This window comes from Grus americana, chromosome 4 (genome assembly GCF_028858705.1).
Source record: "Grus americana isolate bGruAme1 chromosome 4, bGruAme1.mat, whole genome shotgun sequence".
Taxonomy (NCBI): Eukaryota; Metazoa; Chordata; class Aves; order Gruiformes; family Gruidae; genus Grus; species Grus americana.
In genome coordinates, this window is record NC_072855.1 from 14,992,005 (window position 1) to 15,018,988 (window position 26,984).

Genomic DNA, 26,984 nt, shown 5'->3' on the forward strand with positions numbered 1-26,984 from the left:
GGCATTCCCTTTATGTAAGGTGAATGCCCAAATATTTGTTCTGTGCTAGCTGAGGAGTGCAAACCAGCTAGAAACCACTCTTCATGTTATTTAAGGATGACATTTTGGTAGTGAAGATGAATATTTCATTCTGTCAGCTATGCTGTACATATGGGGCCTTCAGAATGAGAAGTGCTGCACGCCCATCTGGGTGGTGGAAGACTGTAGAAGAGGCTCACTGCTTGGGGTGACAGTATTTCTGCTATTTACTATATATATCACCCTGGAACATCCAGTTTCCTGGCTTCTGTTGCACTGTCTGTTGTACAGGGATGAAAGAGGACAGAATCTTTGTGCCAGGTAGTTGCAATCAGCTAGACCTTCTGACATCAATATTTTTTCACTACAAGCTACAGCTCACAGGAGTCAGAGTCTTCTCAAGCTATAGGGACTGATCATATTTTGTTCAGTCTGAAAATTTTTTGTTGCTTTGCTACATCCTCTGTGAAATTAATAAATGGAGTATATCAGTTATAACAATAGTAAGGTGTTAGATTTCTATGGCAAATGCGTGGGTGTGTTTCTGCCAGTTGACAGAGAATGCCTGATGTCAAAGGATAAAAGGGAATAAATGATTTTTTCATTAATTTACAATGGAATAAAATTGTGTGCATTTTGTGGCAACCTTGCCTGCTTTTCATAGTGACCTTAAAAAAGTCTGTTCAAAAGGGTGACAGGTTAGCAATTTGTACATGAAAAGCCAATGTCAGAAACATAACCCTTCTTGAGAAAGCAGAAGGTAAATCTGTTCCCATTGACTTTGTGAGTCTATGAATGCACAGAGGTTTTTTTGCTCACTGTTCGTGGTGTTTCAGCCAGTGACAGAAAGCGATAAAGTTTTGTGGGTTATATTTAATAAACCCTGACAAGGTATCTCCTAACCACTTCAGCAGAAAAAAATGAGGCTGGAAATGCTGCAAGGAAGAACCTGCATAGGAGTTTTCAGAGTCATCTTTTTTCTGTCTGGTGCAAAAGTATGGTGTAAAAACTCATCCTGTTAAGTATATTGGCATCTTCCTCTAGCCTGTGGATGGGTTAGGCAAGACAAGTAGACTCTTCCTGAACTGCACAGGTTTAATTCCAAGACCAAGCATAAGACTAGGGAGGCTTCACTTCAGAGACTGAAAAAGGCATGCGAATAAATGCCACTTATGGTGAGCTTTTGTGATATGGCCAGCTATCCATAGAGGATAAAAGACTTGCAATAAGATGATAGACTGCTGCATTTTATTTTTTCAGAACTGCTTTTTCCAGCCCCAAATCTAAATCTTCTGTATTATACTGATACTGAATGAATTAAAGCAAACATCACATAACACAATAAACACGGTATACCAAATAAACGTATCTGGCTAGTTGTGCCCCTATTTAGTTAGATAATTCTACATGCTTTGCATTAAATATCTCTTAGCTCAGCTATGGTTGTGAAATATGTTATCATTTTCCACTGACATAAGTAGGAGTAGTGTTTTACTTATGAAATCAATGTGATTTAAACACGTGCTTACTACTGACCATAACCTGTCATCGAATTGGATTTAGAGATCCTGTGTCACTGTCTCGTTGTTTTGGAACAGCAAAGGGTAAAAAGAGAGGAGTTCTTCATGAGTAGCGGCAGAGGAAGGACAGTTCCCTTACTTGCTTTCTAGAAGTCATCAGCCATATGTAATGTTTTCAGTCTCCAGCAAGAGGATGATTTATTGATGGCTTTTTGCAGTGTCTAACATCACAAAGCCAACATTTCTTTGGGGCACTCTGGAAGTAAACACCTTTTTGCTTTCTTCATTAGTGGGTATCCAATTTCCATTTACTGGACATCCATTTCTTTTCCTTTTTTCTTATAAGTAATTTCAATTTTTATGATCTTACAATGTTCTGATCCTTTACGCCTTGCATGTTATCAACTATCACTGACTCTAAGTAAGAAGTATGGTAAAAAGATATGCTATAGTAATTCCTTTTTGAGTACTGAAAGAATTTTACCTTTTGGATGCATATCCAGATTCATTGTTGCACATATGTTTGGGCAAGATCTGAAGCCATAAAGAAAGAAAAAACAATCCACTTTAAAATTAGAAATTGCCATTGTTCTATGAAACTTCTCAAAGAGTTAAGCTTAACAGAATGAGTGAAAGCTGCAAGGGTAATAATGAAATTTGAAAAATGATTTGGCAGATTTGGAAATTCAACAATCTTGTGTCAAACCTTACATTTTTGTTCAGTTATGGCTCTAAGTTTGGTGCAGCTACAGAGAGCTCTACTCATTTAGACATAAGTATTGTAACAGCCTTTTTGATTCTTTAGCATATTCAGTACGTTGTTTGAGGGATGAATTTGCTTAGAGGGATAGGAGCTAACCCTCTCATAAACAGATCTTGACCTTCCTCTGGTGTCCTGGGTGATGGTTCTCTTGCCATCACCCTCTTTACCCACTGGACCATAGCTGTGTATCAGCCTGCCCAGCAACGTTTATGGATCATTGCAGTAATAATACTTATTTTATCTAGTATCTAAGCATCCACCCTTGGAATTGCCCAATGTTTCCGAAATACCAGCACAAATCTTTGAGTTTCAACTGCCCCACTCTTAGAATTACAAATTAATTTAGGTTAGCAGCAGCTTTTGAACAAAGAGCAAAGCCGAGAGTGGTTTCCTGTTCAGTGAGCAGGCTGTAACCCACAGTAGAGTCATCTGGTCTTTCTCTGTCTGCTGCTTAGAGCATGGACACATCAATAAGAAAACTTTTACTGATGTTACTTATCGGTGCTTTAAAAAGTAATTTATTTACTTACTTATTTTTTGGCAAAGTTGTCTTCCTGCTGTTTGAATCTGGTGGGTGAGGTACTATCGTTTTCCTGTTAGCTCTGACACAATTGAACAAAGTTTACTGTTAGCAAGCAGCAGTAAGTGGGGAGGAAATGTAAGTGTGAGCAGAGTTGAAAAACAAATTTTCAAATCTCAGAAACACATATATGTAAGTGATTCCCTTCTTCTCTACCTCAAACATTTCCATTCTCTGAATATTTTGCTGATTTTCTTGTTGCTCTTAACTATTTGGAAAGAAGAACAATAGTTTCCTGCTGAGAGAATGAAAAGCTCGAAACTGAATTCCTGCATCCAGTGTTTTGATTTCTTTAGAGTAAGGTACTTATTGAACTCTTGTACAACTGAATAGGAATTAAAACCCAGGGGCACCCATCCAAGATGTCTGTTGGTAGTAAAATACTTGCTAAACACGAGCAATGTAGCTGTCAAAGTAACAGAGATCAGTTCTCTTGGCCTCTCTACTTCTGGTTGCTCTTGAGCCACACTTAGAGCTCCTTATGTTACTCACGTAAAATAATACTGACCTGTAAATCCTTGAAACAAACACCAAGATGATTTCAACTTTTACTCATTGACTACCAGAGACTTCAGTGTTTGCAGCAAAAGAGTTAGGATTATCTCACCAAATAATTCCTACAGGTTGTAAAGATGGTCATATTCTCTTGAACAATGTCACTTGGACCTAGTCCTGCCCAAATTCCTTTAAATTCACAGATCCTGTAATCAGTGTTGCCAAATTAAGTTTCATTTTTTCTTTATAAGCACAACCCAAATCCTATTTAGAAAAAACCAAGCACCCCCCCACCCCCTTTAATCAATATTTGAATGTGCACATTGATAATTAATTTTTCTGTCCGTGTGGAAATACTAAGGGGCACAAATGCAAAAGATGCAAATTTTAGAAGAAGGAGAAGATTTCAGCTGTGGAGTGAGCGTGAGAGGTATGCTTGAGCAGTTGCTATAATTATAGAGAATTGTGGTTAAATGGTTAAATCTATACTGCTGAGTTATGTCTGTGAAACATCAGGAATAAAACAGGTAACTGATTTCTGTCATCTCTATGCTTTTTATCATTCATGTATAATTTTTTTGTCTTTTAAGAGAACAATTTCATTCTTTGCAAAACTCTTCCCCCAACTCCCCCTAAGGCAGTGTGTATTACAAATGCAAAAGTCTGTTGCATATGAACATCATACATACGGTGAACATAATTTTGGTGTGTTGGAATTTACTGCGTTCCTCCCTGGCCCTTCTGGTGGCAAATTTCCCCACATGCACCTGAAGAATGACTTTCTGCAAGTTCTCCCTTGCCTACAGCAGGAACTGTTTTAGTCTGTTTAATCCTTTTTTTTTGGTCTGGGTGTGAGATGCAGCACGGAGGTTGAATACCTCTTCTGCTGGCTGCCTCCATGAATCCTTCAGAACTATGTATATGTCACATGCAACTAGTAGCATAAATGGCTCAGAAGTACAGGATTTGTCAGAAACTTATCATGGGTTCAGACTGGGAGGACATTCGGCACCTTTTGGGTGATCTATGTTAACAAAATCCCCACCTTGCCTAAAAAGATTACAAAACATCTTTTTCACCATTTTTGCTCTAAAATACAGCTATGCCATTTTTAAAATCCCCATGTCTAATTATAAGGCCCAAGCATTTTTCCTTCACAGGATTTTCTTCAGTCTCTGATCAATGCTACAGAAACATTGATCCCTCCTTCTGCAAAAAGGTGGGATTTTTTTTTTTCTATGCAATTTAAGACACTTTCACCTCTTTTAACTTAAGGGGAATGTGGAATTTCATTTAATTGGGCATGTTCTATAACTTTTTCCATTTATGATACTCATTCCAGACTGACCAGATACAAAACCCTAAATTGTGTGTCCGTGATAGTGCAGTTTAGTGGCACAGACAGAGCAGCAATACCTATTCAGCTCAAGGTTCAAGTTACATTATGTATGGCCAGAAGATATACTGGGGAGAAAAATCGAGGGTAGGCTTCATTTTAAGTAATGATTGCCTAAAATTTAACTGCAGAGAAATTGTAATGGAGCACCTACAGAAATACGGATGACATTTACATTAATGTCAACCAAATTCATCTTGATGGGTTCTGTTGCAATAAATTTATGATGAATTGGATGTATAAAAGTTTCTGTTTCAAAAATCTTAAAATTTCCAAGAGTAGTGAAATTATTAGGTAAATTGTAAGAACTTACTCCATTTGAAAGTTTATTTACTTCACAGCATTTAAGGGGATTATTACTAGGGTAAATTTTACTTTCTAGGAATAAAAGGTGGCTAAGTCAATAGCTGAAGTACAGATGGTTAAAAGAGAGAAAAGTCCATTTTGTCTTTATTCCATTTCAACAGTGAAATAACAACAAAAAAGTAGCTACATATTAAATAGCTCTCCTCTGACTGCAGTACTTTACCTGAGACAGTTCAATATCGTCTGATGCTTTGTTCAATCATTTACTGCATTCTGAAGGCCCTGCCATACTCGTGTCAAATGCTTCTTCATGAGAGACTGTAAATGGCATAATTTGTCCCCAAATATTCAGAAGCAATTCCCTATTGGTTAAACATTATTGCAGTTCTCTGTTTTTGTAGTTACTTATTTTTGCAGTTATTTGCATATGGATTTGGTTTTGTGGCAATGTTTGAGAGTTGCTATCATAGAAGAGATCCTCCCTGTGACAGAGGGTTTGCAATTGTAAAGTCCGTCCCAGTCCAAAGGATGCAGAAACCAAGAGAAAACAGGTGGATGCAACTAAAAAATGGCAGTTAAAGCAATAAGCTGAAGGTAAAAAAAGTTTTGCTAGAAGGAAAGGGATAAAACATGGACCATGCAACTCTGTGCTGACTGTAGACATCTGAAGGGGGTCAGTCCCTAGTTTGAAAATCCAGGCACCTGTTGGGCCTGTGGAGAGAGAAAAACACCTTTGCATCATTACTGCTATTGAAAGAGGTCAATATTATACTTTATGGGCCACTTAATACAACAAAAAGATCCTATTATTTATCACTTTGATTACCTCAATCCATGGCTTAAAGCTATTTTCTGAATAAATATTTACCAGGGTGATTATATAAGGGATGCTATCAGTCCGAAACCAGCTTGTTTCCTGAAATGGTGGCTGAAGGTGGTATGTGCACTGCACGTGGCAGTGAGATTGGATTTTGGGGGACTTTGCAATCACAAGGTCATTCTGTTACATGGTGGTTTGGAAGTGCAATGTACTGTGCATTTTGTTTCCTGGTAGTGTATGTCTCTGTAGATGCTGTTACCTAATAGCAGGGTTTGGGTTGTGAGGAGGCTTAGCCATCTCTGCTGTCACCCTGATTAAGCAAAACTGAAGTCAGTAGGGCAGAAGGTGCATTTAAATCTGCCAGCAAACAACATTGTCCAAAAACCCTAATGGAGTGCATGGCAGAGAGTTCACTCTTGGAAGTGATACAGCCAAGTAAGAGAGATCGTGAACCTGGCTTGATTGGGCTATCTCACTACTGAAGATAAGCTCGGATTTTGAAGGTGCCTGAACACAGATGTACATTGCCGTTTTGGGTGCCTGGGTATATCCTGGTCTCCAGATGCTGCTCGGGAGGGAACTAGGTCTTTTGCAGATCTTAGACTCAACTTCGGTGGCTGGTGCCTGTAGAGTTAGGTATCTCAAAGCAGGGTCCGAAATCTGAAGCTTGCTGAACAGAGCACCCGTGAGCTAGCGAAGAGCAGCTGCCTGAAATCACAGGCTCAGTGGTTGCTCAGGCTGCAAAGGAAACACATCCCTGTCCTTGCAGTATGCAGCTGGGAGCATAAGGCACACGCTTTCTTCCAAGGAAAAGTGAAGGATAGCTATCCACCATCTTTTGTATGAAATAATCTAGTGATTAGAGGACGTTCCTTGCTGAGTACCTTGATCGTTACTGAGTTCTGCTTGTGGGAGAGTTTCACTACTCCCACCATCCCTGCTATCAGAGGTGACCTCGGAACTGATCCTGCCAGTGGATGGGAGGTGCAGATGAGGAGAGCATATCCAAGAAAGGCTGTTCAGGGCCTTTAACAGGCTGAGACGGAGCCTCCGTACCCTGACTCGCCTGTGGTACATGCTCAGTTTTTAAGCTCTTTTCAGGTAGCTTTGGACAGGCACAGAGTTGCCTTTCTGTGTACGTGAGATAATTTGCAGTGTGCTGTACTGGCTCTGGCTGGGATGGAGTTAATTTTCTTCAGAGCAGCCCATATGGTGCAGTGCTTTGGATTTATGACCAGAGCAGTGTTGGTAACACACCCGTGTTTTGGCTGTTGCTGAGCAGTGCTTGCACAGCATCAAGCCTTTCTCTTTTTCCTGCTCTGCCCTCCCAGTGAGCAAGCTGGGGGTGGGCAAGAGGTTGGGAGCGGACACAGCCATGACGGCAGACCCCAACTGACCAAAGGGATATGACGTCATGCTCAGCAATAAACCTCAAACGGGGTTTTTTGAAGGTAGCCACTGCTCAGTGATTGCCTTCACGCCACTTGGTTTTTTCAACTTTTTTTTTTTTTCTCTTTTCTTTTCTTACCAAACTGTCTTTATGTCAACCCACAACTTTTCTCACTTTTGGTCTTCCATCTCTCCCCCATCCCGTGGGGTGGAGGGAGCGAGCGGCTCCGCGAAGCTTTGCTGCTGGCCGGGGCCAGCCCGCCACACGCACACGGGCAGGCAGAGCCCAAGGGAAGGGGGCAGGAGGCATTTGACCTTGCAGCTGTCACAGCGGTTTCAGGATCACAGTTTTGACGCAGCCATAGAAGCATCATCTGGGTCTGAGGCAAAGGCCTAACCACTTTTCTGAAATATGTCCCAGATACTGCCTTAAAATGGAGTGTTTTGGGTTTTTTTGGTTTTTTTTTTCTTTTCTTTTAATTTATAAAAGTCAGTTTTATGAATCAGTAATATGATCATCCATGGAAACATTGTAGTCAGTGTTGTGACATTAGGAAAAAACTCTATAAACCAGATGCTCATATGATTAACATATTTAAACTACCACAGCTGTGGTCTTCCAAGTCTGTCATGTAGGAGGAGACTTGTTTTGTTTTTTTTTTTTACCTAAAGTAAATGTTAGGAACATCATAAATATCAAAGGCCATATTCTCTTATCATAATTATGTAACAGACCACTTGCAAACCTGTTTAAAAATTATGACTGGCACAATTCACTTGAATTATTTTCTTCAAAAAAAGAGTGCTCTAAGTTTCCCTGGCAACCTTTAAAATGATAAGTATAAACACACCAACCGATCAGCATAAGAGTAGTTCAAATAACCCCACAAAACCACAAATACAATGAACATTAATTAATTATTGTACTGGTTAAATTCAGATTTTTAAAATGTCGAATAGAAACATTTCCTTAGTGCTAAACTGTGTAAACAAGCTGCAAAATGCCGGCTCTTTGCCAGTCCACCTACTAAATATTAAAAGATATTCAAACTAGCTTTATCAGCGAAAGAGGCCCCCTGGCGAATGTGTTATGAATCCCACTTCCTTAGCACTGGTTAATACAGGTATTCAGGCTGACAATTAGGATACACGGAATGCACTTTTATTTGTATTACAGCCTCATCTGGTTTGGAATTGCTGTAATGAATCCTAGCCAGGTGACTTTGCACCGGATGGGAGAGATTAAAAAGAAATAAAATGATAACCCGTTATGGCTGAAGAAAAGGATGGCACTATACTAAGGCAGGTTTCAAGCCAAATGTTCGTGATCTTGTAGGATAAGAAAATATTTTACTCAGCCTTAATTGCAAATACTCAGAGAGACTGGCCTTTTTACACCATTACTGTTGCAAAACTGAGATTTGTTTTTTGTTGTTGTGTGTGACACTATGCTGTGCAGAGAAATGCCTGGAAAAGATTTGGTATTTGGCACAGTTTTCTTCCCACAACTCTTCTATCAGATCAGACAAAACATATTCACACAGCAACAGATTGTTTTGGGACACTTCAAGCCAAATGCTGCAATATAATCTGAACCACATTGCAAAGCTTCCTTGGCGAGGTGTGACATGAAAATTTTGCCCGTGAATAAAATAGCATGAACCATGAGCCTGCCTCCTCGTCTTACCCTTCCTGTATGTCTCCTTAATGGTATACATTGCACAAGGCAGCACCACACAGCTTCGTTAATGACATGTACTTGTTTAAGCATAGAATCTGCCAACTCAGTCCACACCCTTGAGACCAGCATGTGTTTAGTCAGGTTCATGGAGTTTGAACCACTAATAAATTGTCAGGCAGTGACTTGCTGGCTGAAGAGATGCTGTCAGGAGAGACAGGGGCCGTGGGTACCTAAAACGTAACCATAGATATTTGACACTTGGAAAAATGCTAGTGGGAGGCTTTGGTACCCACGGTTACTGTTCGTATTACTATGCATGTTTACGCCAAGCAATTTCTTATCTACAATAGCAGCTCTGCCATGGCACAGCATACAGCGGGGAGATTAGGCAAACAGTGGATTGAAATAGAAATGCTTATTAAGTGCAAACAAAAATAGTGTCTCGGTGACTTTTGCTAAACTCACCTGCAATCAAGTATTCTGCGAGAAGACGAGGAAAAGCATAAATGAATGAAATCTATCGTGTGGATAGGGTTTTCACATTTTTCAGTCCAAGCAGTCAAATACTAAAGTGAGAGGGCATGACTGAGGGAGGTCTTTGATGCATGTAAAATCGTTTATAGTAACACAATAATAATAAAAAGATGCTCTTGAAGCACTGTGGTTTGTGACCATAGAAATGGGAGTCATTCAATTACAATGCCTCATCTGAATTTGGTCCTGAGGTGGTATTAACACTTTGTAGAGGTTTAGGGTTGCATCACTGCGCCTATTTTCATTTTTACATTTCTTAGCTTCTGTGCAATCCCTTGGGATTTCTCGCATCTAAATGGTAGAGAGTTTCTTCTGGAATAAAGAGCAAAGATGTGAATGGGAAAAGAATGTACTTCACTTTTTCATGAAGATCCTGGTAATACAGACACTCTCAGAGGACACAAAATTTGAAAACATTCCATCTAAAGATAATCCTGCATGCAATACATGTCCTTCAGAGTGTTCATATATATATATATTTATATATTTAATTATTTTCCCTTTTGCCTTTCTCTTATAAACAGTATCGTTTTCAGACTTGTTCTGTGTTGTTACCTAATAAAAAAAGTTATTTTTACTGGCTTTTTAAGCCCACACATCAGGATACATTGCTTATCTCTGCCCTTGCATCTTGTAACGAAGACTGCAAATCCCTATTCACCTGGGGAAGTTGGAGGGAAAATATTTAACTTCTTAATTCTCTCACTAGTGCTTGAAATCTTGGGGTTACCATCTGCCAGACCTTTTGAGGACTGCTTGGTGTGAAAAGGGAAGCTAAAGCCTTTTAGCTTTCCACTTGCCCAAAGAATATCTAGGTATCTGTCTCAGCCTCAGTGGTCAGAGGAGCTGAAGGTTTATTATCTTCCTCCTCCTCCGCAGATGAGCAACATCCTGGGAGCAGACAAGGAGCCAGGCAGATGATATCTTCTCTCAGAGGATGCAGTGCTGGCAAGAGCTACTTGCTAGAGAATCTGGGGAGGTGCTGCGCGACCCAGCACTGCCCAGGGTGTTGTCATTACGTGTATAGCTCTTTCTAGCGTATACCAGAGTCTGGCAATCTTCCCCGCAGCCCTAGGCAAACCTGCTGTTTCAGCAGACATCTGACTCAGAGTTAAGTGCCTGAATCAAAATTCCCTCCATATTCCTGTTCTGCTGATGGTTTGCTGCTTCTCTACAACAGTGAATCATAAAACAACCTGAGCAGACCTACTGCACATGTCAGGCAAGCAAAGGGGTAGAACTCAAAGAAAATGCCGTTTCTGTCCTTCTTTGCTCATCTGCTGTCAGGAAGGAGCTAATAGGTAAGCAGCTTTTAATTTCATTTCATTCTATCTGAGTCAAGGTGGAGTAATCTGCATATTAATATAATTAATATTAATCCAAGTGCTTCGCAGACACAGAGTCTAACCTAAAATATGGCCCTTAGTATTCAGGGAGAATAAAATTACCCTGCCCAAGGTAGGAGAGAAATATGTATCTAGAGAAAAGAACAGCATATACTGAAGGACTCCAGTTTACAGCTACTGCACTGTAAACCTATATCCACATCCTTAGAATCTGCGAACCCGCCAGCATTAAACTGTAGTTACAGGTTGCCAATGAAATCCAGTTTATAGGTGTATGAAAGAGATTGCTCCAAGTATTCTCACAGGAGTGGTTTCCATGCTGTATTAGAGGTAAGTATAGTAGTCATTCTTTGAAGTAAAAATGAAAGCAAGCAAGTACCTTCATAGCTGGTTCTTTCATTTATATGCATATTAGTGGAGTTTTTGAATCATCAACAAATAACAAACAAAAATAATTAACCTGATGATTTAAAAAAAAAAAATTAAATTACCTCTTTGGGTTTTGTTAGAAAAAACAGCCATCAGCATTTCCTAAACACAAATTTCTTCATGGAGGAGAGCAAATAGTAAAACAGTGGTTTCTGTAGGGGTCTGACTGGAAAACAGTATCTATTAATTACCTGTAAATTTCACAAGATATTTTGGTGTCTTGATTTAGCAATCTGTAGAACTCACAATGAAGAATCAAATGTAAGAAATGCTACAATTTGGGAGAAAGAGAAGGGGCCTTGCTGAATACGTTACATTTGCTTATTTAAACATTCATGTCACTCAGATTGTGGTGCTGAAATATAAATTACATATTTGAATTAATCTGCTGTTGATTCAGTGTAGGCATTTATGTTTGAAAAGACTGGCTTTTCTCCAGCTCTAGCTAAGTGCTCCTGAAAATGAAAAAACTCTCCACTTAGAGATTTTTTTTCTCTCTTTCTCTCTCTCTCAATTATCTAACTTGATGTAAAACCCCATGTTCTTGCCCAGTCCTAGACATCCATCTGTGTCTGTTCCTGACTAATCCCAGATTAACCCTCTTCTGGCTTTTGACCACTCTTCTACAGTTGTACCCCTGGCTGGAGGGTATCAACTCTACAGAAGTCATGGCTGGACATCTGCTCAGTGCTGCCAGCTACCAATCTTGGTGCTCCCTGGGACTTCTGCTTGTGCTGCCTGACAGCCGCAGACATGTACATAGGTGAAATGTTGGATGTCTACATGAAAAGCTTACTAAAGGAGAGGGACTGGGGTGGAACAGACCAGGCTGTGAATAAGCGCCTGATTCTGGTAGCTGGCAAAGATGAAAACAGGACACATTTCACAAGCAGCACAATGTTCCTTTTGGAAAAGATTTCTTAAATCATCACTTTCAATTGCTGCCTAATATTTAATCCTTGTCCCAGTTCTTCTCTCCTTGAAGGCCATTCAACAGAAGCAGAAACATTCAGGAACCATGAACAAATAAACAAACTATTCTGTGAATAACTGGGCACTCCGGGTTTTCACAATGGATCAGAAGAATGTTAGCTCAAGTTTGTCTGTGATGGACGGGGATTTGAAGGTAATAAAACTTAAAACAGTCCTCAAGTTGTCCATCCTTTCTGCAGTGAAGTGGTCTTGGAATCAGACCAGGTACGGGGCTTGGCTCCACACCGGGCTAGTTAATTGCTTCCAATTATGCTCACTGGTGTATTTTTTATTTCTGTATTCATTTCTTGCATGTAGCAACTTTAGTTTCTGTCAGACATTGCTTAGAGGAGCAGAGACCAAATATGGTTTTGTATCAGTGGAGAGCACAATGGTTAGGATACTTAGCAAAAATCATTAGTGCTAACTTAATGGCATAACCTTCTCAAAATACCGCCTTCACCTCTGGTACTTCTGCAGTTAATGGCGGAATCATTAATATTACATCATTTCATCAGCAAGCTAATTCATAATCTAATGAATGACCTAGAGCCAAATAAGTTTATGGGAAAATTTCCATTGATTTCAAAAGGGTTTTGATCAGATTCCTATAATGTCTTTCTTGGCAATAGATATCTGGAGGCATTGTAAATATACTGCTTTCCCACCTTGCCGTTTTCAATAGTGGTACCATTACTGCATGCCCTTATTCTAGCATACCACAGAATACTTTCATATGCACATACTATTGCATAGATATACACTTTTGCAAAATTAAGGCATATAGAAAAATCAGCTGGAGAGTCACCATACAGGCATAACGTGACACTAAAAAAAAATGCTATCCGAAGTGTCTAACATTCAGCTACCATGCCTAGTGAAACCAAACTCTGATCACCATGCCTAAATTAAACAACACAAAGTTAAATGTCAAGGAAGCATGTCCAAAATATCTGTGAATAAAAATTTATGCTGGGAAAGGCAGTCAAATGAGAACTGATAGGCTCCACCGTGCCGAAAAAGATACTTCAGCCGTATTTTGGTGAAAGCTGAAGAGAGTTCTGCTGGGTTTTAAAGGAAAGTTTAATCATTTACAGCAATTGAAAGATTCATTCAATAACATCTATAAATCCAAAATGACCATTTTAAAATTTTCTTTCCCTCATTAGAATATGGAACAGAACCTAGAGAAAGAGGTCCAGGAGAATCAAAAGGAAAGCATTTATCCTCATCTGCCTTGAACATCACTGCAAAACTAGTCCACCAACCCTGCACCTTGCTCAGTATGTGTGTACAGTTTTTAAAATTAATTACTTTCTGTTAATAAAAACATCTATTCTCAGGTTGTTTGATTTCGCATTTGTATTCATACATGTCAATAATTTTTGTTTTCCTTCTTGCTGTCAAGGTGTCAATGATAACCACAGAGATACTCTCTTTTGACAGCAATAGAAATTTCATGTTGGTGACAGAGGGCTGCAAAAGTCTTATACTTTTCTCTGAGGATGTCACCAGTAGCATCATCAGGATTCTACCGGAAGGAGAAGGAACACTTCAGCCACTTAAAGGATGCTGAATGTGAGCATGTGCTGGAAGAAGGGGAGATTATTTTATTTTACTAACATGAATTAACATACTAAAAACTGGTTTACAATAATACATTTTTGCATTATTAATCCTGTAACACTGTCCTATAATACTGTTGTTTTTAATGTTTCTATAATATCTATTGCAGTAAAAAATGAACAAACTGAATTTTCATGATGGCTCCACAGGAAGGCTAGATTAGTCTGAGGAGCTACTCCTGCTTTCCCTACTGGAGAGAACATTACTTCATTTGTTTAAAGACGTGGGTTTTTGTAATGGAAGGCTTTGCATAATTTGATCAATTTTTCCTGTTGTGACAGCAAACTCAAAGATTCTTCACTGGCTATATAGGACCCTCATTCTTTCAATTAACCCACTGCCATAGTATTAGTGCAGACTTTGCCACTTGCCCTTGCTGACGTTCGAAATGCTACCAGCAGAATTCCTTTCAAGGGTAAGGTCAGTATGCTGTACCCAGGCAGCTTTGCTACAATGGTGTGTCCAAAGTGGTGACCTAAGAAAAATCCTGTGAAAGACTGACCAATTTTTCATCTAGGTCAACAGATCACTAGAATTACTAAAGCTCAGATGTTTTGTTTTCAGCTTCAAACACAATATTAGTAAGATCTAACACTCAATAATGTTCATTACAACCAAAACCTCTTTGGAAGGGGGATCCACAGTCAGTATTTGTCCATACAAAATTGGCCGCTGCCACACACACACAGAGAAAATCTTTTTTTCTGAAGGAATAAGTTTAGTCAAGCCCCTTATCCTTGCTTTCAGCTGATCTGCAACTTGTTCCTGGTCAAATCCAGAAAAAAGCCACCAGAAAGCCTTTTTTTCTTTTTTTTTTTTTTTGTTCCCTGTTTAGCTTCTGTATTGGGTTTGTGTGGCAAGGTTTTGGTAGCAGGGTGGCTACAGGGGTGGCTTCTGTGAGAAGCTGCTAGAAGCTTCCCCTGTGTCTGATAGAGCCAATGCCAGCCAGCTCCAAGATGGACCCACCGCTGGCCAAGGCCAAGCCCATCAGTGACGGTGGTAGCGCCTCTGGGATAACATATTTAGGAAGAAAAAAAAAAGGAGAGGCAACTTTTTCAGGCAAAGAGGAGTGAGAAGATGCGAGAAACTTTGTAGACACCAAGGTCAGTGAAGAAGGAGTGGGAGGAGGTGCTCCAGGCACTGGAGCAGAGATCCCCCTGCAGCCCATGGAGAAGACCATGGTGAGACAGGCTGTCCCCCTGCAGCCCATGGAGGAAGGATGAGGGGGTGTAGAGATTCCACCTGCAGCCCATGGAGGACCCCATGCCCGAGTAGTTGGAGACACCTGAAGGAGGCTGTGGCCCGTGGGAAGCCCGTGCTGGAGCAAGTTCTGACAGGACCTGTGGCCCCATGGAGAGAGGAGCCCACGCCAGGGCAGGTTTGCTGGCAGGACTTGTGACCCCGTGGGGGACCCATGCTGGAACAGTCTGCTCCTGAAGGTCTGCACCCCATGGAAGGGACCCACCCTGGAGCAGTTCATGAAGAACTGTCTCCCATGGGAAGGACTCCCATTGGAGAAGTTCATGGAGGACTGTCTCCCATGAGAGGGACCCTATGCTGGAGCAGCAGAAGAGTGTGAGGAGGCCTCCCCTGAGGATGAAGGAGCAGCAGAGACAATGTGTGATGAACTAATCGCAACCCCCATTCCCCGTCCCCCCGTGCCACTTGGGGGGAATACATAGAGAATTTGGGAGTAAAGTTGAGCCCGGGAGGAAGGGAGGGGTGGGGGGGAGGTGTTTTAAGATTTGGGTTTATTTCTCATTGCTCTACTCCGTTTCCTTGGTAATAAATTAGATGAAATTTTTCTAAGTTGAGTCTATTTTGCCTGTGACAGTAATTGGTGAACAATCTCTCCTGTCGTTATCTCGACTCACAAGCCTCCCCTGTCCAACTGAGAAGAGGCAGTGATAGAGCGGCTTTGGGGGGCACCTGGCCTCCAGCCAGAGTCAACCCACCACAGCTTCTTAGTAAGCTCAACCAATAGATTTTCAGTCCCAGTTTGCAAAAAAAAAAAAAAGTGTCTTAGCCCCCTAGAGAGACACTGCAAGACACTATTCTCATCCTAAAACTAAACACAACTTAATCAGCCACCCACAGCTCTTATCCTAGCCTTGAGTGATCCAGCAATAAACCATGCCTTTTGCTATATCACTTACTTATTCGCTGAGTCTAATTTAACCTTAACTGTGCTTGAGTGATACCTACCACAGACCTAACCATGCCACTACTGTCAGCCCACATCCTATTTCTGTGGGGTTTATTTGACACAGTTTAAAGCTATCTCCTCAATCTAGGTTCTGAGCCTCTATCCCAATTCTGAATCTTAAAGGTAGCTCAGGGACCCTTGTGACTAACAACACATCATCATCTACTCTCAGGGCCCTGGGGGCACTAATAGGCTTTAATGGCCCTGACCAGCCTCACCTGGGACCTCTCCTCACCCTTACCCATAGCCCAGGAGCCCCATTTCAGCTCAGCCAGGGCTGTCAGACCCTAACCAATGAAGGATATCATAGAAGTTTCAGTCTCCACCTCAGCCAGAGCCATGCCCATGTCTGGCCATGGACCCTGTTGATTCTGTTCCCAACCCACAAAAGGACTTCCCAGTCTGACCTTGAACCTGCCTAGCAACCACTGGGCTGTGTCTGATCCTGATTACCCTCATCAGACATGATCACAACTCTGACCAGCAAACTGACTTCCCAGCTTGGTGTTGGCCCTGTCTCATTGCCATGAATTTGCCTAATCTGAACCCTTGGCTGAACCTGGCTACCATCCCTGGGTGTGCCCCGCTTGTCCCACTGGGGTGGTATGACGGGACATGGCTGGAAAGGCCCCTCCCCCAGTGGTCCTATAATCCCCCTTGGCTCCTGGCTCTGCATTCACTGGGGCGGTTCTTATCCTAACTCTACAAGACTGATCAAATCCACAAGCATATTGAGTTCAGTTCATGCTTGTCTAATTCCCTCATCTTTGCCCCAGATGTTACTGTGTCTCAACAAACCATATCCATCTGTAAAGTCACCTTCAATAATATGCATTTTCTGGCCCTGTGGTTCTCACTAGCATTCAGCAACATAATCAGGTCTTCAGTTCTTACTCTCTGAGAAATTTACACTAACTCCAGTCCTAGTACTAGTTTTAATATAGCCTCAGACAAACATAAGTTCTTTGTCCATAGCAGCAGCATCCTCTATCAAACCCCTAGTGCCTTGCAGAGTCCTGTAATAAACAAACTCTGGTTACTTTACTCTCAAATTCTAGCCCTAGATCTGGTTGTGTCCCAAATTTAGAAAATGCTCCACAATCTCATCTCCACACCCAACCTATCAACAACTGAATTCACACACTGACAGTTTGCACCTCAGCCCCCTGTTCTTTCCATGCAACTACAGTGGCTTGACAGAGACTAGTGGATATTTGGCTGTACTTGAGACATTTGGCCATATTACTATTATAAAACAAAATGGCGAGGTCCACCTAGCCCACTTTATTACTTTGATTTCTCTGAGTGATTAGCTCCCTGTTGTGACCAATTTAATGTTTTTAATAGTTTGTCCTGAAATATCTTCAATTTCTAAAAATAGAACTAGAGTGACGTTGGATGTAATAAGGGAAGCAGCGAAAACATCAGGAAATTCTAATTCTGTGCTAAAAGCTTAAGGATTGATGCCTGCTAAAGCTTTGCTCTCCCAGCCAGGATTCCCATCTTGCTTTCCCAGAGGAAATAGATGGAATAAGCACCTTAAAAATAAAAACTTTTAAGTGCTTATATGTGAATGGAAATGTGAAATTTTAAGCATACAAATTTTGAAATATAAATGTTTAGTATGCAAGGGAAAACAGATGAGAAGGAAATCATGAGTGTGTTCAGATCAAAACCGCAGGAGCATCAGATGGTCTACCAGTTGCTGGAACGTTGACCTTAATAAAGCTACGACAACTCACACAAGCTGAGCTCTGTACCACAGAGCAGGGAGAGCCATAATGGCTTTGAACTGTATGTTTTCCACTCCCCCTTAATGCAGCCTATAGTTATGTTGGATGTACATAAACTGCTCAGAATGAAGAATTAGAATGAAAAAGAATATTGCATTGGGAAAAAAAAAAGGGGCAATCAGCATTACAAGCATGTCTTTACTGTGACACAGTAAAATAAAACTAATGTTTAGTACCAATGTATTATAATTTTTGCCTGCTTCCTCGATCATGTACCATCTAGAAAAGCATTTTCCAACATCTCATAGTGATGCCTTACTTTAAAACTTTCAGCATTAACCGGAAAATCCAACATAGTTTAATAATAACAGATGGCTATGAAGTGAATACAGAGCTGTATTTCACTCCTGGGGCTTTGTGGCTATTCAGAAAACACTTGAGTTACACGCTCGTGGTTAATAACATCAGCAGAGCCACTCCAGTTAATTACAGCATTATATTTACTCCATAGCTCTCTAGTATACTTTAAGTCGCAGTAAGAAAAGGGCAAGCATATAATCCCTCCAAAGACATTGTAGTGCCCTTGTTAAAAAGACTGAAAAAGCTTCATAGCTGTAGACAAAATGTAAACCCCAGTATGGAACAATAGATACTCTTTAATGTCTCTTGCACAGAGCAGCTTAATTGACAGTAATTCCAGACTGGCCACATAGTGAACATTGTATTGCTTCTCATCGCGGGCTAGTAAAATGGAGTATTGCCACTTGCCCAGAGGACGAAAGGAGGAAATGGGAGGTGTAATGAGTATGTAGAAAGGACTCTTAAGAAGCATCGAGCTGTCTCCAGTTTAATTTAGTTTTTCCTCCCGATTTCATCCCATTCTCTACTTTCTTGTCCTCTTTTCATTTTATTTCTGAAGGAAACATATAAATAAAGCCAAATAAACTGGAATGTTTTGTTCATCAAATAATTAAGACAAAGTAAAGCTACTTCACAAGGAAATCTTAAGATTTTTTTTTTTTGAGACCTTTCTGTCAGCAAGGCTGTAAATTATTGACTTAGCTTTTTCATTAAAAATAAAAGGGCAAACTCTTAAAAGTGGAGCTTTATTTCAGAGGAAACAAAAGCCATGACTAAAAAATGGAATTGACAGCCCCCCAAAAGCCTGTTCTTAGAGATACTTTTCCACTCCTTCTGTTGGCTCAATACCCCTGTAGACAATGGTCTGGCAGGGAGTTTTCCTTTGTGTCCCTTGCCCAGGTCTAGATCCTCTTCTTAGACTCCAAACTGAGGAGGAGAAGAATGTCAGAACTACATATCTGTGTATCAGGCATAATATGGAGAGGGTCTGTGGATTAATCAAGGAAACACTATTTAAAAATGTATCATAGGGGTTTTTTTTCTCTTTTTTTAAACAATGTTATAAAATCTGTGCTTTCCTCCGGTGTGAACTGAATTGCCGTGAAGGCAGTGTCTCTGTGGCGAGGAGCTCATTCTCACCTGCTTTGCCACACTTACAGAGCAGCAAAAGCCACAATCTTGCTCGTAGCTCGCCCTGCACGTGCCATGCTGTGTGCTTGGTGCTTTGGTTATTTCTGAACAAAGTCCGGGGAATTATGCTGTCTGTGTAGCAGCACTGGCCTTTTTGCAGTGAACACTGTGCTTGGCTAGGTTGCGAAGTCATTCCTCAGTATATTGTATAAATATTTCAGAAGCCTTGACTGATCATAGGAACACTTCTACCTGACATGCTAATAAAGGCAAATCTTACTTTCAGCACCTTACAAAACTACAGGAGGTATATTTGTGATCCTTTGGAAAGGAAGACCCCTGACAAATGTAAATAATTCACAAATGCTAAAACATCTACTTCATCTAAATAACTTTTTGGAGTGTAGCTATCTTTAAAATTGCAAATTAGTGTTATAGATGGCTTCCAATTTATTAAAATGTGTACATTCATAAAACTGATGCTGGAAACCTTTGGATCATAAAACCTAGCGTGTGTTGAAGCTGGCATCTTAATTCTAGCTCTAGTTCCAGCTGTTGCATCTATGCCTTTGAAGTACACACAGCTGGGGTTGAAGCTCGTCTCTGCAGACAAAGAAATCTGCTGTCTTAAAACATTGGCTTCAAATTTGCTGTAGCTTAGTTGGAACTTGAGTTAAAGGCTTGCTTCTCATTGCAGAGAGACATCTCTGTATCTACTTCAAAGGCAGGTGATACCACAAACATCTTCAGTCTCAGGTGTCGTAAAAATTCAATCCCATAGCAGAGGTAAGACACCAGCCTTAAAACACAGGTTAAAATTCAGTTTATAACTATGTTACAGTTAGGTGCAAAGACCTTAGCTTAAATTTGAGCCTCTTTCCCATGCAAAATGTCACTTAATCAATTGCAATATTTCTAATGTACCTATTGCCCTCCTATTTGAATACCTCTGCCTGCTGCTCTGCAGGAGTTTTTGCAGGAAAAGCAGAAAGTAAGCTCTCCCGGTTCAGGCTCCTTGGTTTAAAACAGCAGGGCTTTCTCTGCTGAGCTGCCCCTACCTGTGAGCACTTCAAACGAGCAGTCGCAGCAGGGGCCGTAGCTGAAACCGAAAGTGGTGGTTTTATCTAGCATGGGAGGTTTCATGAGTCTTCAGCCTCAAGGGCAACTTGTTCATTTAAAAAATGTTTTTTTTTTAAAGTGATATATTGCACGGCTGTTGTAAGACCTTGAAGAGGATAATAGTAGCCACAAGTTCTTTCCCTCTGGTCAGCTTTGTGAGAAAGTGAAATAAAAAACAGAAAAGAGGATGAGTGCACTGTTCCAAAAACTCTGTGTTAACCCCATTTCTATACTACGCCCACAGAGGCAGTATGTGGAAGGGTGAACCACAAAGGTTGTTTGTTCTCTTTGATGTTATGTTATGATGTACAGCACCATTTTAGACATTATTTTCCTTCAGGTCTTAGTTAAAAGTATTATGAATAGTGGGTTATGCCTTTGCTTTTTGTGCTAGAGGACTGACTGTGGCAAGGTCTTGAGAGATTTTGTGAGTGTCTTTGCTTGAAGATGAAAGAGAATGTTGACTTTAACACAGCTTAAGCTCATGGATTTAAAGGTATTTAGGTATTTATTTCCCATTGATTTCCAAGTTAGAGGGAATAAATGGCTTTGTTTTTCTTATGATAGGAGAGAAAAGCATGTGCACCTCTTATGTGTTTTGTATTATTTTACTGACTATAACTTGGATGTGACAAATGCTAAGCGACTTTATACACATGGGGTTTTTCCACAAGAGTTATACTGGTCAGGTCCACAGACATGTTTTACTGCCAGTATATCTAGGGACTGCAGTAGTTCATTCAGTGATTACTGAATTTCTGTATTTACACAATGCTGAATATTGTGGTCTGAATTCATACATTATCATAATTTTAGATTTTTTTTTAACACCTTCAAAATTATAGACTCACATTGGGGGAGTCCTGCCACCGGTCAGTCTCAAAAAGGTAAGCTAGTATAGAGAGCTGACTAGCTACATATTTGACATCCACAACAGCTATAGCAAAGTATATATCTAATAAACCTGGCAAAACCTCAGAAACTGTTCTTAATTTTCTAAATCAGATTTGCCCCTTCTTGTTCCTAAGTCCAGTGCCCTGTGAAAATCTAACTGCCTAAAACATGCATTGTATTTTCTGTGATAGCTCAGAAAATGGGTATTTATGAAGTCTTCTCATTTAGCTAAGCCTGAGCAGTGAGAATTGAAAAAATCTCCCTTTCCCCAGCTAAACAAGAAAAAAATCTGCACGTACAGCACAGGTATAATTTTTCAGAGTGACTCAATATTGGTTATTATACACGCATATTTTCTTTTACTCTAAAGGGTTGACCAGAGTTAGCTGCCAGAACATGAATTTGTGCTAGGCTATTATGTTAGTGCTCCTACACACCCACAAATTCAACCCTCCACCCATGCATAAAACCTAACTACCTATCTTTAATTTAGTTACTAGAGAGACTTCAGCCCAGGTGAATCCCCTAAAGTTAGTTTTAAATTGAGAGCTGCAAGCCTTGCCTGCTCATGGGGCAATACTCCGGTGGATAGTTTTATCGAGCAGTGAGCTGCTGTGGGTGTGTTACTATCAGTAACGAGTTAACTAGTTTAAGCTAAGTTAGCTATTTCTTTACAAGATCTGGTAGCTACAGGGTGCTTCTGCAATAACATTTTCTTGGTGTCTGGAGTGCCTAAAAATAACCACAACAGAAAATGAAGTACAAAACAAGCTTTTCTATGGAAAAAAACTTTTTCACAGATCCTTATTGTGGTAAGCAGAAGCTGCAGGTCCCCCCCTGCTATTTGTGGAAGCGTCGTGAGGTGATCCTGGCTGATGGACCTGAGCCTGAACAAAGGAGTGCCAGAGCTTGAAAAAACCCCAAGCACCCCACACCTCCCCAAACCACAAACTCTTCCTGCTGCTGAAAATAACGTCTTCTGAAATATGGCTTCAGTCATAGCCTCTGTGACATGCAAAACCTGAGGGTTTTGCAAGACTGTAACTAAGAAATTACATGGCCTCCCTTATGTTCCCTGTGAGTTTCAGTTCTACCCTGAAGCCAACAGATGAAAAAAGTGAAATGTGGTTGTGTCCCTGGGAGAAAACTACCGATTAGCAAGATTCAAAACTTGAAGCAAAATTAGATGCTCAGCTATTACTGCCCTCTGAACTGCACAGCTCCTACACCAATCACAGGGTGGATTCCTCCATCCAAACACATGCACTCCCACCTTCACTCTGGGAATGGCAAGGGCATTAAAGTGTGTATGGGAATGCGATGACATCTCTTCTAACATGCTGTTAGAAGAATGCCAAAAGAATAGGAAAAAAGAGCTGCAGCATAATAAGATTTGCATATACGTATGTGATTCATCCTCATAGAAACTGAATATGGGTTAGGTCAGTGGGCAGTGAAATGGACTGAAAACTGGCTGAATGGCCAGGCTTAGAGGGTTGTGATCAGTGGCACGAAGTCCAGCTGGAGGCCAGTCACTAGTGGTGCACCCCAGGGGTTGATATGAGGGCCAATACTGTTTAATATCATCATTAATGATCTGCACGATGTGGCAGAGTGCAACCTCAGCAAGTTTTCAGAAGATACAAAACTGGGAGGAGTGGTTGATACATCAGTCGGGTGTGCTGCCATTCAGAGGGACCTTGACAGGTTGGAGAAATGGGCAGAGAGGAACCTCATGAAGCTCAAGAAAGGGAAATGCAGAGTCCTGTGACTGGAGAGGAACAACTCCATGCTGGGGCTGGAAAGCAGCTTGGCAGAGAAGGACCTGTGTATCCTGGTGGACACCAAGTTGAACATGAGCCAGCAATGTGTCTTTGTAACAAAGAAGGGCAGCTGCATCCTGAGCTGCATTAGGAGGAATGTTGCCAGCAAGGCTGAGGAAGGTGATGACACACCTTGAGTATGGAACTTTGGGCTAACCAGTAAAAGAAAGACATGGACTTGCTGGAGCAAGTTCAGTGAAGGTCCATGAAGATGATTAAGGGACTGGAGCATCTTTCATACAAGGAGAGCCTGAGAGAGCTGGGATTGTTCAGTCTGGAAAAGAGAAGGTTTGGGGGGATCTTATCAATGTTTATGAGTACCTGACGGGAGGGAGTAAAGAGGAAGCCAGGCTCTTCTCTGTAGTGTGCAGTGACAAGAGCAGAGGCGCTGGGCGCACCAAAATACAGGAAATTCCATTTAAATACAAGAAAAAACTTTCTTAATCTGAGGGTGGTGAAACACTGACACAGTGTGCCCAGAGACGTTGTGGAGTCTCCTTCCTTGGAGATATTCAGAACTTGACTGGACACAGCCCTGAGCAACCTGTTTGATCTGATCCTACTTGAGCAGGGGGGATGAACTAGATGACTTCCAGAGGTCCCGTCCAACCTCAACCATTCTGTGATTTGTCCACTTATATATTAACGCAAGTGAAAGTTTTCCAACTGTTGAAAATACATTTTCATGTTAGTAGTCAGAGGGGCTGCTAAAGGAGTGGAAGTGTCTTTAAAGGAAGGTCCTACATGGTGGCTCCCATCATTTGGGAGCACTGGAGAAAGCATGGAAAAACCCATGGAGAAGAACTAATGTGAGAAGAGAGGTGAAGGGCAGAGCAGGAGAAATATAAAGGAGAAAGAAGGTAAAGCTATGAAAAGTCTGAGACACAAAGATCTAAAACTGAAGACTGATTTGGGGAGTTGTTTCCCATTGTCAATTTTAGTAATTACTCCAAATTACCTAAGGCATGTTTGGAAATAAAAAATACATTCCTGGCAGCATTTGAGTTGCTCTGTTCCTTATAACTGAATTGGCCTGCAACAAAGAGAATAAATTTCAGTGCTGAGTATTTCCTTTCTGTGTGTGCTGTTGAATCCTGATGCAGTACATAGTGCTCCCAGGCAGTCAATATGCGGTTAGAAGAGGGTGGGGATTGCTAAGAGCGGTAAATGAACAGTGATTTTGTGATGCTACCCAGAAGCAAAGCCACCCTAAAATGAAGACAGGGAGATTGCACTGGTACAATGTTGCAACAGCAACTGGTGTAAGTGAGGTAGCCTGAGCGGAAGTGCAGATACTCACTATGGGTAAGAGGAAGATGTCTCATAGCAGAAGAAAGATGGGTCACCTTATTAGAGATTTATATTTCCTTTGGGGAAAATATCTCAACAGCAAACACAGAAGTCCCTTTCAGTCTTTGCCTCTCAGTTCTGTCTTAATACTTTTTTTGCAAGAGACAGATATATGCAAGGAGAAGTATGCAAGGAAAAAAAAACCACATAAAGAAAGTGAAAAGGTATTGACTCCATCTCCCAGATGAGTTGTTGACTTTGGATGCTTACACAAGACAAATATTTTTAGGGATGATTTGTGACACAATAATAATTTTAAAGTCCATTTATTACCCATGGAAAAATACATTGGCTCCAGGTTATTTAAAACATATTCTTACAGCTACCCACTAATATATGACTCTGGAACTGTTTTGAAAAGCCTTATCTTCAAATGTCCCTGTTGAAAAGAAACACGGGAAGTAGTGTTTCTCAGTGAAGGACATCAGAGTGGGATTCGGAAAGCTTGCATTCCTTGCTAGGACATGTTACTGAATCTCTACATGACCTTGGGTAAATGACTCTGGCCATGCATTCAGTGTATTTTAGCTGACTTCAAAATCATGCCTAGACTTTGTTGCCCATCAACACTGTTACTACTAGAGGTTCCTACAAGCTAACTCTAGAGTGCTGCAGCTGTTTTCCCCAGGTATCGGAAGATCCTTAGGTTTCTTTTTCTCTTGAGGTCTGCTCAAGGCTGCATATGTGTAAATTGCTCCTGGCTTCACTGCCTCTCTACATCCATCCCATCAGCACTGGCAGTAGCATTGTATGACTAGCATCAGGCTGATGGCTCTTTAGCCTTCTTTAAAATCCCTGAAATGTTCTGCTAGAAAGATGGATGAGGTTTGTATACTGAATACTAGAGGTAATTGTAGTGGAATTAAGGACACCCTTCAGAAATGTTCCTGGAGGAGTGATTTGATAACTAGGAGATAAAGCAGGAGAGGATAGTTTCAGAAAGGACAAAAGTAGAAGGCAGTAACAGATTACAGAAGATGTGGAAAGACTGTGAGACTGCCACTTAACCTTTAGCATGAGTGAAGCATAAAATTAACATCAATAATCAAATGCAATAACAGCTAAGTATAGAGTGCCAAAGAGAGGTTGGCAAACATTCAGGTACAGTACTCACTCCTTGTTCATGACTCCTGACTCATGGAAATGCAAATCTTCAAAAGTGTCTGTGATGAAAAAGTAAATATATTGTTTATTTAGAGTCTTAAAAATCTACATGTATGCATTTGTAGTGCTTTTTTTTTTTCCTGAATATTTTTTCTAAACTAGAAAAGAACTTAATTTGAGGTATCATTTACTCTGAGGAGAAAATGTTTCAATTTTGACAAGAGTTAGTCTGTTTGAAGATGTGATGATGACTATGACCAACATCAGAGAGTATATAGTGTGGTCACATTTTTAAAGGTGGCCTTAATGAAATCTCCATTTGTACATAAACAAGTTTTCATTTAAGCATACATTGTTCTACTGTTACCATCTGTGCAGTCAGTAATGGAATTTGTACATACAGATCTGTATTTATATGAGAAGTTGTGCAGTGAGATTTAAGTTTTACAAACAAAGCATAAATCTTGAAAAGGATCTCTGAAAACCAAACCTAAATATTATGAGATTGTGAAACTCGGTCACAAATGAGAAAATTAAAATATACATGTATATATACACACACGCTTTTTAAAATTTTGGTTTTGCAGGTTTTTTTGAGAAAGCTAAAATTCTGAAAGCTGTTTCAGAGTTGTCAGCCATTGTATTGCCAGGTCTTTATGCGGATAACTCAATCAATTTTCCAATTGTCTGCTTGTCTCTGTCTGGTATTTCCTTAATAGTATGCCTTAGTAGTCGCATAATTTAGACATAAAATTGGAATTTATAACTTTTCCATTTACTCTGTCTCTATCGCTGTCTGCTGCCATTACTTTCCCTCAGCTTAACAAATGTAGTGAGAGTAAAAAATAGTCTTTCTGTTTTCTCTCCTAATGTGCAGCTACTTGTTAAATGGCAGGGCCTTGCTACCATATATATACCAACTGTTTCTGAGCTTTCTACTAACCTCACTGTCTTTCATATTTTCTTTTTAAATTTGCCTTAAATTCACAGTCAAAAATTCTTAAGCTTTCTATTTACAGGGGAGGGTGCACATTCAGTTTAGTTTAAAATGCATTAATCCAGTTTTAGCTATCACTGAATGACATCAGTAGTGAACCAAAATGTTTTAATTTTGTACAGTTAATTTTCTACTGCTGTTTTTCTGTACCGATTATATTTATTCAGTGTTTGTGGAATACTTGGTAGATTTCTATGGCAGATTGCTCTTTATCTGAAATCACAATGCATTTGTCACAGCAGAGATAGCTAACGGTGGCTTGTGATTTACAGTAAGCAGTCACAGTAGAAGCAGATGGACAGCTGACTGAGAAAAAAAGGTTCCTTAATTACTTTTGAAAATTAAGACAGGATTAAAATTCTGGAAGATGTGCAAGAAACAGCACTTTTTTA

The 26,984-nt window shown here is 40.4% G+C and overlaps 1 protein-coding gene across 1 annotated transcript in view; it reads right to left on the bottom strand.

Annotated features, from left to right (window-relative positions):
* CLNK (cytokine dependent hematopoietic cell linker) overlaps window positions 1-26,984 on the bottom strand; it is a 62,636-nt gene that overhangs the window by 32,275 nt on the left and 3,377 nt on the right. Inside the window, exons 2-4 of the mRNA XM_054825029.1 lie at window positions 25,606-25,654; window positions 2,832-2,903; window positions 2,023-2,072 (exon numbers count right to left, since the gene is read on the bottom strand). Of these exons, the coding sequence (XP_054681004.1) occupies window positions 2,023-2,072; window positions 2,832-2,903; window positions 25,606-25,616 (133 nt within the window). The 5' untranslated portion in view covers window positions 25,617-25,654. The remainder of the gene's footprint in view (window positions 1-2,022; window positions 2,073-2,831; window positions 2,904-25,605; window positions 25,655-26,984) is intronic.